The sequence below is a fragment of the Ooceraea biroi genome, chromosome 2 (assembly GCF_003672135.1).
Source record: "Ooceraea biroi isolate clonal line C1 chromosome 2, Obir_v5.4, whole genome shotgun sequence".
Lineage (NCBI taxonomy): Eukaryota > Metazoa > Arthropoda > Insecta > Hymenoptera > Formicidae > Ooceraea > Ooceraea biroi.
Window position 1 is genome coordinate 13911808 of NC_039507.1, and position 16354 is coordinate 13928161.

The 16354-nt window shown below is 33.2% G+C and overlaps 1 protein-coding gene across 25 annotated transcripts in view; it reads right to left on the reverse strand.

Moving 5' to 3' along the window:
• Positions 1–16354, reverse strand: part of LOC105279165 (myosin-11) — a 262296-nt gene that overhangs the window by 26302 nt on the left and 219640 nt on the right. The window contains exons 19-20 of one of the 25 annotated variants that reach the window (XM_026975521.1): positions 4919–4945; positions 3050–3467 (exon numbers count right to left, since the gene is read on the reverse strand). The exons of 23 other annotated variants lie outside the window; for them this stretch is intronic. In XM_026975521.1, the coding sequence (XP_026831322.1) occupies positions 3465–3467; positions 4919–4945 (30 nt within the window). In that variant the 3' untranslated portion in view covers positions 3050–3464. Of the gene's footprint in view, positions 1–3049; positions 3468–4918; positions 4946–16354 lie in introns of those variants that run through there. One more of the 25 variants, XM_026975523.1, reaches the window with a different exon arrangement.

The window sequence follows — 16354 nt, forward strand, 5'->3', positions numbered from 1 at the left end:
TGGTATTATAGAAATCATTTTCCTGAGTAGACCTGTCATTAGTTATTTATCAAAAAATGGTAAATATCGAGAAGCCATTCCAACAAAAACTATATTTTTTTATAGCAATCAACAAAAATAGTTAAAAAATGAAATGTTATGAAGGTCTTAAGAGGGAATAAAAGATTTTGAGAGAGTAATTTCAAAATTTTACATCATATAAAGAATTTAGAAAATTCTTCCTATACATTAACTTAGAAACATTCTTGTTTATAAACACATACTAATAGATGAGAGTGTCTACTGATTGTGAGCAATGTTTACTTTTCATTCAATCGACAAACTTTAGAAAATTCGGTAATTATACAGAAAAGATTACGTTTCGCGAATATTTTCATTTTAACATATATTATGAAGGGTGAAATTCTAAGCAAGTTTTACTAAACAACTATGTGGGGATCGTGTATAGTTTCTGAGATATATCAGAAATAATATTAAGGTAATTATACAGATTAGGAGAGCTAGATCAGCTCCGATTACTTTGACCTTGACATATATTACAGAAGACATCCCCCTGAGTAATCAGCAGAAGGTTTTAATCGTCTTGTTTATTAAAAAGTTATTAACAAAAGAAATTTAATAGTTTCGCATGCGTTTTCAACTGTCCATGTGAAAGGAAGAGTTACGGGTTGAGTTAAGTTAGGTTAAAATGTCTCTGAATGTCAATGTCACAAGAGTACACAAGCAAACAATAATGAAAATTGTTTACATAGATCTGCGAATCTAGATGTCTATGAATATGAACAATAGAAATATGGACACGAAGAAGTGGAGTATTTCTTCTCCATAAAAACCTAACCTGATCTAACTCAACCGTAACTCTTCCTTTTGCGTAGACAGCTGACATTTCGTGCAAAATCATTAAATATTTTTTGTTAATAACTTTATAAATAACGTTTGCTCCTTCCCATCCTTAAGACATTTTTTCAAAAACATCATTTTAAAACTAATTTTGTTGATTATTATTGGTAAGGATTGAATTATCGCGTGTTTTCTTGTACGCGAATTCGGGAGATATACATCTCATGCTCATACCAATACGACAACGACATAATGCGAGTGTCACTCGTCTCTCTCTAATATATATATGTGGATATATAAGTATATCGCTCTCACGCGGATGTATGTAGAACAGAATTTTCAAATATAGTCAGTCATTGGTCGTCTTTCGCCAGACGTGTTGTCTTATGATTCTAGCCAATCGCCTATATTTAATCCTCACAGATTATAATCCTCCACAGTGTGAGATGAACTCCGTTACGAGTTTTCGGATTAATTCAACAACTCTCTTTCCTGCGTCGCGTGTGTGTGACACAAACCGCGAATTGCGGACCTCTCCGGTATCAACAGTTATTAAAAAACTATTTAATACTGCAGATTACTCAGGAAGGTGATCTCTATAATATATGTCAAGGTTAAAGTGATTGGAGCTGACTACCCTGTACTAAATAATTATCGAAAAATTATGGATAGAAATTCGCAAAATTTGACTGAGATAATTTCCGCAAAAAATCATCGTATCTATAAGCAATTCTTCTTTTTAATTTCAAGGATAAAGTGTCTATGTTAAAACGCCGTAGTTGATTTTTATAGTGTAATACTCTATTCTTGAAAAAGGACAAGTTTTTACAATAAAAATTTAATAATTTAATAAAATGTATAGAAGTAGGAAAATTCTTTTCATGAAGTTCCTTTGGGATCATAAAATTTAAACCTTTTCAACCTAAAAAAAAATGTATGGAATTGGGAAAATTCTTTTCATGAAGTTCCTTTGAGATCATAAAATTTAGAGCTTCCCCTTCAACTTAAAAAAAATAGTCGTGTATCCGTTACCCGTACATTTTCATCAATTACTACCGATTCTGACTTTAAGGCTTTCATGGCTATTACTTACGTTAGTACCGATGGCTTCCGGATAGATACCGCGGTATCGGAGCTCAGCCCTGATGATGCGGACTACAATGTCTGCGAAACGTCGGCACCAAGCTGTCATGGAACGCGGTATCTATCCGGAAGCATATTTAAATAATAACAATGTTAGTGATAATTAATGGAAATGTATGCATAACTTTGGATGGACAACAGAAGAAAAACTCATACGAACTTTTTTTTTAATTGAAGAGGATATTTAAACTGTATGATCTTATAAACGAAAGTCGTTAAAAAACTTTTATTTTTCAATTCCATTCACTTGAAATATACATTTTGTAGATGTGTGAAAAATATCTCTTCACTTTTGAAACAATAGAAGGGCGTTGTAAAATAGAAATCCAACAATAACATTTTAAAATAGATATTTTACTTTTGAAACCGAGAAAAAAAATGTTGCTTATACGATGCTTATACGATTTTTCGTGAAATTATTCTCATTAAAATTTCTGCCTGAAATTTTTCTATGCTATATATTTTTAAGTAATGTATTTTACTAAAACAAAAAAGTTATGATATGGGAGCGGTGCATATGGACACGTTGCAAATGAAACGGTGCAAATGGACACGAAACTTTGCACACGGTTCAATTGGACACAGTGCAAATGGACACCATTAATTTGGACACAAAAAAGTTGCACACACAAAGGTGGACACCGTTTGGACACAAAAGGTTGGACACTTCGAAGTTGTAGGTTAGTTTAGGTTAGGTTAGGTTAGATTATGGTGTCCGGTGCGCAACTCAACGATGCGCAACATTGCGGTGTCCAACTCTGCGGTGTGCAATTTTTTGTGTCCAAATGAATGATCCATTTGCACTGTGTCCAATTGAATCGTATGCAAAGTTACGTGTCCATTTACAACGCGTCCATTTGCACCGTGTCCATTTGCAACATGTCCAACTGTACTCTGTCCAAATGAAGGCCTCTCTTATGATACTTATATGACCTAGATTTTGCATTAAAGTTTTTCTGTGTTTTTTGATATATGAATTTTTGTTTAAAAAAATAAACTTTTTCTTATATGCACATTATTGTTTAAAAAATTTTCTATATTAAATTGCCATTTTAATATTGCGATATTTTTTTGCCTGATTGATAAGTAGACGAAATGCTCGATAGATCCAATAGTTGTGCATACATTTTTATTAATAATGACAATAATATATTAATATGTAACATATATAATACAATTTACAATTTAAATTTAATATCTACGAATATAACATTTCAGTGTGTTAAAAATTCAGTGTTAAAAGTATGACTAAAAAAGCCGTTAAAATCATATATTATAGTAAATTGCAAATAATCGAATATAGTCGTGTCGCATAATACATGAGATTAAAATGGTTTTCCCATCCAATGCAATTGCAGAAATTGCATACTCCAATCGCAATTGTTCCAAGGTCGATTTCTTCATCTTGCTTCTTTCGTTGATTCTGTTCATCCTCTTCGCATTAGTTTAATCCTGGTAGATATCCTCTCGATCTCTCTTCCTTACTGTTCCACGTCACAAAAAGAAAATCACTTGATATCGCTTACGATTACCGTTTTTTTAATAACACCACACGATATAAGCGGAATTTCAACCAAAACATATTGCAGGCATGAGATTCCAAGTTAAAAGATAGAAGGACAATAATGGCAAACTCAAAAATAATCACACCAACCATGCTCAATAAAAATAATCAGTAGAAAAAAGATAGATAAACAGATTATGCTCACGTATAGAAATTGAGTATCTCTACTTTTACTAAATCTCGCACAACCTCGTATAAATTTTATACAGGGTGTTTCAGGGTTAAGTGTCCTAATTTAAAATATGAATTCAGGACCTGAAAACAAGAAAAAATTTTCCTCTGGAGACATGTCCGTAAACGCTTTGTTTAAGAGATATTGACATGTAAACATTTTTTCAAAATTCTTGATTACGATCAACTTGAGTTAAATACCAATAAGAAAAAAGTCTTCTTTGCCACAAATCTTGAGGTAATAAATGTTGTACCCGTTGAAAATGATATGGATAACGTCCATCTGCTCTAACAGTTCTCCATATTGTAGTCGACGAAGTGTTTAATTTTGCTGCAGCTCTTCGTACACTGCTGGACGGATCATTATCAAAATGTTGTAATATGGCAGCACTCCTTTCTTCATTTCGTAAAGAGGCAAGCGTTCCATCAGTACGTGGCACTAAAGCAAATGAACCTGTTTCTCTAAGCCGTTGAAATGTGGACCTGAAGATGGTCTTGTGTGGCAATCTTCTATTCGGAAATCGCATGGAATATTCACGACGGGCAGAATTAGTATTCCCATTACAAAAACCATACACGAACACCATATCAGCATATTCACTATTAGAGTAAATGCGAGGCATAATGATGCTTAGTTCGCAAAAGCGTCGAACAAACTGAGAAATGTCATTGAGAAAATTTGATATGTTGATATGGTGATATGTCGATATAGTGTTTGTGTACCGTTTTTATAATGTCAATAGAGAGTTTTTGCAATAGCGTCAGACGCTATTGCAAAAGCTCTAATATTGATATGTACAGTTACGGAAAGAAGTTCGTATTAGCAATCATAATAAATTTATCATTCTAACTTTAGATATCAATATCTCTTAAACAAAGTGTTTACGGACATTTCTCCAGAGGAAAGTTTTTCTTGTTTTGATGTCCTGAATTCATATTTTAAATTAGGACACTTAACCCTGAAACACCCTGTATATCTTTATTAAATTATAAAACTATTTTTTATATCTTACACCTATAAAATTATAATAATTTAAAGTCACGTGCAGTTGATGCGAACACTAACAAATTAATTCATATTTCTTGCAAATGTTATTACATCAACAAGCAAATTTAAATATCAAAGTAGTTATTTACATTGTTTTTCTTTATATCTTTAGAACAATTCTTTACAGATACTGTTTTAACAAGAAAACTTACGGAAGTTTCTTCATCCGATTTGATGAGCTTGAAACATATTGTAATGTACAAAAAACTAGGAGAAACATATCTTTTTATATGTACTCATATTCATTTTTAGGTGGCGAAATGATTGTGAAAAAAATCAGTTTTTTTTATATCATTAACATTATGAAAGATATAAAAATTCTTTTAAGCAAAATTGAAGTTTCAAGAGTATTTCACACAGTTTCAAGAATATGTCAGTTCCAGATTTTTCGAAAATTTTATAATTTTTAACGACTCCCGTCACTCATCATTCTTTTTAATATAAAAATTTCGTTTTAACCCACTAAATGGAAGAGTATTTCGAATCTAACCATGTATAACAATGTTACATTTCGAAAAACAGATTTCTCAATAAATAGATGGAGACATTTCCATACATAGGATATTCGTAGCCGCCTCTCTCTCTTAATACATCGATGTAATACGTTGTCTTCAACTTTGTCATAATAAGAGATGATGATTACAAATAAACAGCATATATTATTACATAATATTTAAATAGCAACAATAATGGAACTACAGCACAACAATAATGGAATAATTTCATAGTATATACATAACAGTCATATGTTTTTTTAACTTTTTTATTATGAAAGATTGTATAAACGTTCCCTGAAAGTAAAATTTTATTTATAGGAAGCGTGTATTAAGGGATACCTCTAAACGTCAACGTAAAGTCAACGATTGGAATATACGAACAATAAAACAAAAACTAACGTACCTATACATCAGTAACCAATATTGATTTTCAATTATTTAATATATATATTATTAAAAGATACATAAATTTAAATGTACAGTGAATGCAAAAAGTATTCGTACAGGGGAAATTTCTTTCAAAAAATCGTTATTTGTAGAAAATAAACTTTAATTAACAATATATTAATACTGAATACAATATATGTTATACTTCTGAATAATATTACATCAACAAAAATATAATAATCGAAACATATCGTCCTTATAATTAACAAAAACAAAAACTTGTATTAATTCCTTGCGCAGAAAGTATTCGTACACTCCTTTTTTAATTAAAAAAACTTATTAATTAATACTTTGTAGGGTTTCCATTAGCATTAATTACAGCTTGTAGTCTTTGATTCATCGAGTGTACCAACTTTTGCGTAACAGTTGATGAGATAGAATTCCATTCTTGTTGAAGAGCTTTTTTTAAATCATTTTGATTAGAAATTTGCCTTTTTCTAATAGCATCTCCAAGAATTTTCCATAAATGTTCAATAGGATTCAATAGGATTGAGGTCGGGTGATTGGGGAGGTGTATATAATTGTTTCCGAACATTATATAAAAGCCATTGTTTTATATTATATGCTGTATGTTTAGGATCATTGTCCTGTTGGAAAAAATATTTTTCCGCGATTCCTAATTTTTGTGCACTAGTATGAAGATTTTTTTTTAAATCTCTATGTACATTTTGTGGTCCATTATACCATCAATAAAATGTAGATTGCCGACTCCAGCTGCGCTCATACACCCCCAAACAAGTACAGAACCGCCACCGTGTTTAACCGTCGGTATAAGATTTCTTAGGTCTAATTCTGTATTTTTTTTACGCCATACCATACGCCTGCCATCGGAGCCAAAAATATTATATTTGCTCTCATCTTAGAAAATAACTGTGTTCCAGAATTCACCCGGTTTATTTAAGTATTGTTTCGCAAATTCTAATCGTTTATTGCGATTAGTCGCATTTACTCAGAACTTTTTCCTAGCAACACGGCCATGATATTCATTTTCTCGCAATACATTTCGAACTGTGTTAGCGGAAACGTCCACACCGCGATTTTTTAGTTCGCCCGCAATCTTTGGAGCACTTGTTTTCGGATCCAGCTTTACTTGGCAAAGAATGAAACGTTTGTCGGTTTCAGTGAAGGCTTGTGGTCGGCCGCTTCTTGGTTTATTTTTAACTGTTTTTTTAATACAAAAACGGTCAATTATTGATTGGACTGTTGATCGAGGTCTATCGATGAGCTGAGCAATTTCCCGTAGAGATTTACACTGATTGTGTAATTTAATAACGATTTTTCGCTCTTCTTCGTTAGTCTCCTTATTCTTGCGACCCATTTTGCTCTAATAACGCAGAAAGACTAATATGGGTAGTATTTCTAGGACCGTAACCGAGAAGTAAAACACACATTCCTATTGTAAACAAAAAAGCTCCACGTAAACACTTGTGTCGCAACGCTACAATCTAAATTTCTCAACTGTACGAATACTTTCTGCGCAGTGAATTACTACAAGTTTTTGTTTTTGTTAATTATAAGGACGATATCTTTCAATTATTATATTTTTCTTGATGTAATATTATTCAGAGATATAACATATATTGTACTCTGTATTAATATATCGTTAATTAAAGTTTATTTTTTCCAAATAAGGATTTTTTCAAAGAAATCTCCCCTGTACGAATACTTTTTGCACTCACTGTATGTAAATAAATAATATTTTCTGAATTTTATTTTTCTATATGTACTATATGTTTTATTATATTATACATATAAACATATAACAAATTATTAATAAATGATACTGATTAGAGACGACGGTAAATTTATATATTAGGGAGCTTTAACTCCGATTTGGTTCAAAATTTAAAAGCTTTCTTTCAGCCTACAATTAGGAGTTATGATATTTTCAAGGCGGGCAAACAATATGTCGTTCTTGGAGAAAAATCATCAAGCGACAGGTTTCAAGCGCTATTCGCGTTTAGGAATAGTTTGTCTTTTGTACATTGTACTGTTACGTCCAGAGCTCCGTGAGCTCGAGGGAAGGGCGTAACACACGCCTCTCGAGTTCTGAGACACTCGGGTCTCAAAACTCGAGTCGAGCTGACCGATGAGTTCCGGCTGTAGGGTCAACGACCAAGGTTGATTTTACCCTTAACTTGGAACAAGTATACTCGTTGGTCCCTTTTTAGGTAAGAGAACTGAATCTCTTTTACCAGGGATAGGACTTGTACGACCTGTTGTGGGAAGGGAATTGATTGAGGTTTATTTCAATGAAAGAGATTTCCCTTTTTCTCAAGGAATTAACATTTTATATTTTATAAACTATTACGCAAATAAAATACATGGAGAAATACATTGAAATAAACGTAAATAAAATACATCGAGAAATTTAAAAATGGTGAAACTATTTACAACACTACATTATCTCTTATAACTATGAAAAATATTTAAGTTACGGGTAGTCTAAAAAGAAATCCTGTATGAGGGACGCAGGGATTAGGACGGGATATTGGCGGTTCCTGGTAATGAGAGGAACAACGGTGTTAGGGCCGGCATGGACAAGTGCGGCCCTTAATCTAGAAACGTCGATGGAATCAGGTCCGAGGAGAATAGCATTGGACGGAAGGGGTAACACAAAAGTGGGAAAAAGATTGAGGAGGTGTTCTCGAAAGACTTCGAGACCACCTTCGTAGAAATCTCTCAACTCTTCGAGAGAAAGAAAGGATTGACCAGTGGTTAGTGGTTCTGGAAATGTTCGTGGAGGAATAAGTTCATCCAGATAGTCCTCATCTGGTAAACCAATAGGTGAGTACCACGGTGAGGAGATAACGGGAGAAGGGCAAGGGGAATAACGTGGGGACAAAGACGGATTAGCAGATATGGAGGAGGATGAAGCGATGGAGGAGAACTCTTGTAATGTCTCCGAGGATGAGGAAGAAGAGTGAAGGGGTGATGATGACTATAAAGATGAACTAATTGATGTAGATGAGGGAAAATCGGGACTAGGGGACCGCGGAATCTGTTTAATATAGAAACTTCTTTTGCGTGGTGGTTCGCCCGAAGATAGTTTATTTTCGTCTACTGCGTGGGGTTGCCGTGGGTTATTTTCCGGCGGGGAAGCCGGGCTCTCGAGTCCGCGTGAACGTTTGGTGGGAGCCACTTAAAAGAAAGGGACAAGTCACGTAAGTTCCAGGGAATATCTGTCGGACGGAGGTCTCCGCGAGAAAAAGGATTGGAAAACGAAAAACCGTGGGCGAAGATATTTTACAAATTATTAATAACATAAGGAAATTTGCTTACTTCCTCGATGTTCAGCGTTGTGGGTTGCCGTTTCTCCAGACCAAGGAGACAGAGAGAAGGCGAGGCGTTGATTCTTTGGCACACGTCCGTTTAGATAATCGACAAATTTTGTAAGACTTGTTTCCGCGGATTTTATGGAACTCCCGCACAAGATAGTGGCTACTGAGTGAGTCGAACTCTGGCAGATCGTTGCCTTTTTATATGCGTGGAAGGGTCTAGGGGAGTGCTATTTCTTTTCCGGGAATTCACAAAAAATTGTTTGCGCAAACCATTGGTTATCGCTTATAATAATTTACTTGGTATCAACGGACGGGTCTAATATATTTGCTTTCGTGAATCAAAGAAACCTCTTGGCGGTATTCTTTGATAATGTTTTTCGCGCGTCATTTGCGATAGTTAACCCTTTTAACCCCTAGATGTATAGTTTTCGAACGTCGTGGTAACGAGACGATTGCTTCATTAACCCAGATTTAACCATGATTTAAAGACTTGTTTTGACCGTACATGTGCCAAATTTCACGGCTCTGATGAGAGCAATCGCTCAGGAATCAATTAATTATTTCTTTTCCGGGAACCGCGATATCTATCATCGTGACCCCGAGACCTCCGCCCACGCGTAATCTTTTTCGCGCGTGGCAACGACGTTCGTTGATTTAATCTTATATAGAATATTATGTAAAATCTTTTTAAGAATATTTTACTTTGGAAGCGAGGAACCATAGAGTCTACTGGACGTAACAGTACATATTGTAGATAAGTATATTCTTTATTGGAGACTACTTTTTAAACAATTGTATAAACACTTGACTCAAGGTTTCGGTTGTTTAGATTATTATTGAAGTAATAATGTCTGGGGCAAATATATAGAAAACTGACGCCACTCTCGATTTCAATGATTTTTTTAATGTCATCAAGATCATCATACTGACTGATCTTCAGAAGATTTTAGCCGGTCATTGTTTATTACAACGTTATTAACAAAAGACGTTTTGCATCAATTTTCAGCTACCCACGTCAAACAAGAACTTGACTTTGACATATATTATATATAGAAGTCATTGTCCTGAGCATTGGCGGATCCTGGGGGGTGGTTTTCGAGTTAAAACCCCCTCCTTCCAAATAAAGAAATCAGTTTTGCTGAATTTGTTTGAAAAAAATTTATAAAAAATAAAATGGAATCAGAAGTGTCACCACGTCCTCGTCGTTGATCCTGAAGTAAAAGCTAAGCGTGATACTAAGAAAAGTATTAAACCAAATAATTTTGCATCCCCCCCCATTATTGATATCAGGATCCGCTAGTGGTCCCAAGTAACCCGCACAAGGTTTTAGCCGTCGCTCGTAGTTTATTAAAAAGTTATTAAACACCTTTTATTTTCAAGTTTAATGATATTATACGAATTTCCACGCGAAAGGAGGAATTACGGGTTGAGTTAGGTTAGGTTAGGTTTTTGCGGAAGGAGATGCAGGAGCAGAGGCGAAACTCTTCTCCGTCCACACAGCATAAAACACTGGAATCTGCAAATTTATAAAGGATCTATAGATATGAATAGTGGAAGTGGACGGGGGAGAACGGAGCCCTTCCTCCTGCAAAAACCTAACTTAACCTAACCTAACCTAACTCAACTCTCAACATATCTTCTTTCACGTAGACAGTTGCAATTGAAAATTTGTGCAATATCAAACAGTTTTTGTTAATAACGTTTTTAAAAAACAACGAGTGACGACTAAAACCTGTAAATTACTCGAGAGGATAATATCTATATGTCAAGGTCAGGTTCTTGCTTGGCATGGACAGCTAGCTGAAAATTCGTGCAAAATCATTAACTTAACAATAAACTTCTTTTGTAATAATTAATAACTTTTATTTAATAAACAATGACCGCCGATTAAAAACCTTCTGAAGGTCACTTAAAGTGATGACATAGTAAAAAATGATTGAAATCGGAGGTAGCGCTAGTTTTCTATATATTTACCTAAAATACCACTTAATGAGTATTCCAAGAACGAATATTGTTTGCCCGCCTTTAAAATGTCATAACTCTTAATTGTAAGCTTCATGTAAATTTTGAACCAAATCGGAGGTAAGATCCCTAATATAGAAATTTACCGGGACAACCTCACTGATTGCAATGACCTTGACATATATGTATTTGAAAGGTCATAGCTCTGATTAATTTGCAAAAATTTTAGTCGCTCGTTGTTCATTACAAAATTATGAACAATTAAAATCAATGAAGACGCCTCTAATCGTAACATTTAGCGGAAAAAGTAATCTAACCTAACCTAACCTACTTCTATAACTTCTATAATTTTACTTTTAAATTAAAATTTGGTTTGGTTAATTAATTTTGAGGTGGTGGCGCAGAGGGAAAGGCAAAGAAGTTTCGTCTCTCCTCCGCCCACACATTTCCTATGATAATTCATATAATAAAAATTCAACGATAACTGTGACATATATTATCAAAGACATTGCTTTGACTAGTACTTGCGAAAAGTTTTAGCTATTGGTCGTTGTTTGTTATGAAGTTAAAAACTAACCTTTTTACAATTGAAGTAAATAATTAAAGTGAACAACTAAAATCGATATGATTGCCCCTAATCTTAACATTTATGCAAAACTTTTATGCTTTTATTAAAAAAAGAACAATGAGTGGTGGAGATATATTAAAAACTGTCACATTTTCGAAAGATATATAAATGTCATTATAAAGTACCTACTTTTGGAATTCAATTTTGTATTAAAACATTTTTCTATGTTTCATAATTTCGATAATATACGCTCCGAAAAAAAACTTAATTTTTTTTAAGGGGTGAAACAGCTCATAAAAGAAATCAGGTGCATATAGGCATGTATACAAAAATAGGTGCCTCCTATTTTTTTTCATTCATCTTGACATTACGATAAATATATTTCAAAGTTATAATATCAAAGTCATAGAGTGTTACTTCCATAGATTTTCTTGCAACAGAAGTATACTTTCGTTTTAGTTATAATCAATTTTAAGTATTTTAAAATGTAACTCAAAATGTGGGACACGTATTTTTATATAAGTGCTAAATTTCATATTAGGATAAAACATATGTTTGAGAATGAAAACAATCGATGTCTTTTTTTTCTAAACAAATAGATAAGTCAAACAAACCTCTCTTCTATACTTTTAATTTCTGAAAATGTTTAAATCTTTCTAGATGAATATTAAAGAGCTCATTCTGAATTCACTATGTAATAAAGTTGTATTTTAAAAAGTGCAAAATTGAAACACCATTAAGTCGCATGAATAAGACAAAAGATGGCATAAATTACTTATTTTTATTTTATTTAGCAATAGCATTTTTCTGGATGCAAGATAATATTAAAATGAACATTTTCAGCTTGGTCATAAAAATGTTAAATTATTACTTTATTTTCATTGTGTTATATCAAAATTTCTTAATTAGTTGTATAATAGTCATTAATTATAATATTATATCCATATACACGTTAATCCATATTCATTGGAGTAATATATGTGGATTCGCAAAACTTATATTATCTATATTTTATATAGATAATATAAATAATACAGATAACATAAATAATAATAATAATATAGATAATATATGTATATATGTCATGATATGGAATATTAAATTATATAGAATATTAAATATATATATTATTGCGATATTTATACAGGGTGTTAATTTTCCACCTCTCACACAGTGTTATTCCTTATGAAAAGTTGAGTTGAAAAGTCCTGAACTATTTTTCTCTACGATGCTTAATGATAGAGATATTGTTAAATAAATACCAGCGAATTAACGCCATCCTTTAGAAATATACACGTCCGTAAGTCACATAACTGTCTTAACAGCATGAACGCAGCGGCGGAGTACTCACGCACACTACCAGGCGCGCAGTTCAGTGACGTATGACCGACTAAAGATCGACGCTAATTGAAGAAATAACACTATGTACTTAATGGGCGGTGGAAAATTAACACCCTGTATATATAAAAGTCATCTATATATATATATATATATATATATATATATATATCGCAATTGAATTACATATTACATCTCTATATAGATTTGTACGGCGTATCGCCAATAATGTCAATTCGTCGTTACGATCTTCGCTCGTGAGCGAGGGCCTTGCTCGCAAGCGAGCGACGGTCGCAACTAGAGAGCCTCTGAGAGAGAGAGTGGCGAATTGGATCACGTGACCTCATCACCTCTGATTGTTTGGGGGTATTTAGGCTCCATAGGATGATATTGTGTAATGAAAAGAGATTAAAAGCGTGGTTAATTCGCCGCATTACACAATCGGATCTCTTCGTAAATGATACATCATTAATTACTCTTGGAAGTATAATATTTGTCTCTTCGATTTGATATATATGAAATAAAACTACGAATATACATATTATTATCAGATTTCCATTTTTCGTGCAATTTATAAATTATAAAAATGCCTAAATCCTACAGTACTCCAAGATGCACGAATACGATCAAACAAGGATATTTGACAACATTTCCGCAAGATCCAGAAATAAAAAAAGCGGATTGATACTGCTGGAGTTACGAATTAGAAATCTACAAAAACCGTTGCACGAAGTTAGTATACAAATGTATTCGAGCGTCCGCACAATAACATACTTAACACGTTACGTTATGTTAAGTATTGACCATAAATTTACACTCATACTTACGAATAAACTTCAGCCAGCATTAATCTTACAGATTGTTTTTTGTGCTGAAGTTGGTCATATTCGTGCATGTGGGAGCACTGCAGGATTTAAGCATTTTTATAATTTATAAATTGCACGAAAAATGTAAATCTGAAAATAAGATGTTATTCGTAGCTTTATATATGTATTTTATACATGTATATCAAATCAAAGAGACAAATACTTCCAAGATTAATTAATGATGTATCACTTACGAAGAGATCCGATTGTGTAATGCGGCGAATTAACCACGCTTTTAACCTCTTCTCACTCCAAAATGTCGACCTATGAAGCCTAAATACCTCCAACCAATCAGAGGCAATGAGGCCACGTGACCCAATTCGCCACTTTCTCCATCAGAGGCTCTCTAGTCGCAACGGCGAATTTGAGCGAGCGAAAGTACGGGACAGAAGGTGATAGGTTTGTCTCCTTTTACTGTCCGAAATTATTCGAAGTCGCGAGCGCACACGGACACGATGGGATACTTGTGTGCGAGACCCTCGCGAGACCATCCCTACTCCATCATCACTCATGTTGCAGAGGTCAGAATCTGGTATTACTGTACTCTGATAGCTTCTCAAGCTAATTTTTGGAAAATAGACTTTTCGAGAAACAATTTTCTTAAATATGAGTACATTTAGAACTGGAAGCTCTTTAAAAATATTCGTTTAGAAAGATTTAAGAATTCTTAAAAATCAGAAGCTAAAGGAGGATCTTAAGAAATATTAAATTTTTTAAGAATATAATATAAAATCATTGTAACCATTGTAAAGCATATTAAAATCATAAAACTGTTATTTCAATTATTTTTTATATATTTTATCGTTATTCGCTTTTCACAAAAAACCGATTTTTTTCAAAAAGTTGCTTCAAGCTCTTAATATAAAGTTGAGCACTTATAAAAGAATAATTTCTCTCTTATTTCGAGTTATGTTTTAATGATTATGTTTTGAAGTATATTCAAAATTGATCAAAAGCGACGAAGAGAAGAAAATACTCTCTTTGGTCCCTTTTTAAGTATTGTAAACGTTATCACTCTTCGAGAATATAGCATGCATTGCACTTCTCATCATTTAATATGGTTAAGATCATAGATACTGAACAAATATATAACATAATAAAAATGTCAACAGATGCTTATTTGCAAGATATATTGACTTTATGATGTATAATATGTGCTAACTGTGATATATTATATCGTAATATAATATCGTAGAAAAATATGTGTTCTTTGTATAATAGAATTATATAATGTCCTAATTTAGACATTTAGATAGTAGTAAAAACTTTTATCACATTAACAGAGATCTGTACTTAATGCAATATCAACAAGTAGATTTAGATAATAATTAGAATTAAATTAGTATAAACCTTCAACGCAAAATGTAGTTTTAATTATTATCTTATAAAATACACATATATTAGGTACGCAAATTTATTTGGTGCTTTTATTTAATGACTTAACTCCATTTTAAAATTAAAACTTTTCTTGCTGCATTTTGTAGTTTGCATTTTGTAAGTGTGGATCATTACGTTTTCAAAACACTATATGCCTTAACGCAAAACAGACGACGTCACAAAACAGTAATGATCACGATATTTGTCCGAAAAACAGCACTTTAAGCACTACTAGATATGCCAGATTCCGGCCGCTGGTAACATGCGATAGTATGGATGGTGATGGAGTGGGGATGGTTTCGCGACGCACACAATCTATGTATTGTGCGCACATTGACACAATACGTAGATTGTGTGCGTCGCGAAACCATCCCCACTCCATCACCATCCATACTATCGCATGCTACCAGCGGCCAGAATCTGGCATGTCTGAGTACTGCGTTCTTTTCGCATTTTCATTAAAAAGGAACACTACTGAAATCAAGAAAATGATTCTTTTGGATAAAAGTATACTGCAATTCACAAAACCTGCAAAAAAGTGATAGCAGAGATTTCAAACGGAGATTTTAATCTTTCAGCTCGAGAATGTTTCAGTCAACCAAAAAGATTTGAGGACGACGATATTGAGCAGTTGTGGGAAAAACTCTGCTCATACTGAATAAGATCTTGCAACTTGGAGTTATCCATGAAGCATATTCATGCGCTTACATGGGAAAGATTCAGAAGAAGGATAGATTCAGAAGAAACGTAGATTCAGAAGATGTATTCCGCATGAGTTTAGTCCGAAAAATAAACCGCGAAAGTTTGGTACGATCATGTCTTTGCTGATTCAGTTTAAAAGAAGTGATTTTTAAAATTATTACAGCTGATGAAAAATAGGTATTGCATGATAACTCTAAACGCAGAAAATCGTGAGTATATCTTGGCCAACTGTCGATATCGATGCCGAAACTCAACATACATATCAAGATTTTAAATGATACATATAGTAATACCGCCTTTGGCGCGATATGATCTCATATAATCATATTTTTATATAATCATATTTAATCAGATCTATCCGAATATGATTACATAAAGATAAGATCGTATATATGTTTTATTTTATATAATCATATTTGGATAAATCTGATTATATGTAACATAGATCTGGTCAAATATAATTATATAAAAATAAGATCATATCGCGCCAAACGGCGGATATTATTATATATAATCATATAAAAATCATATACAGGGTGTCTCGGGTTTT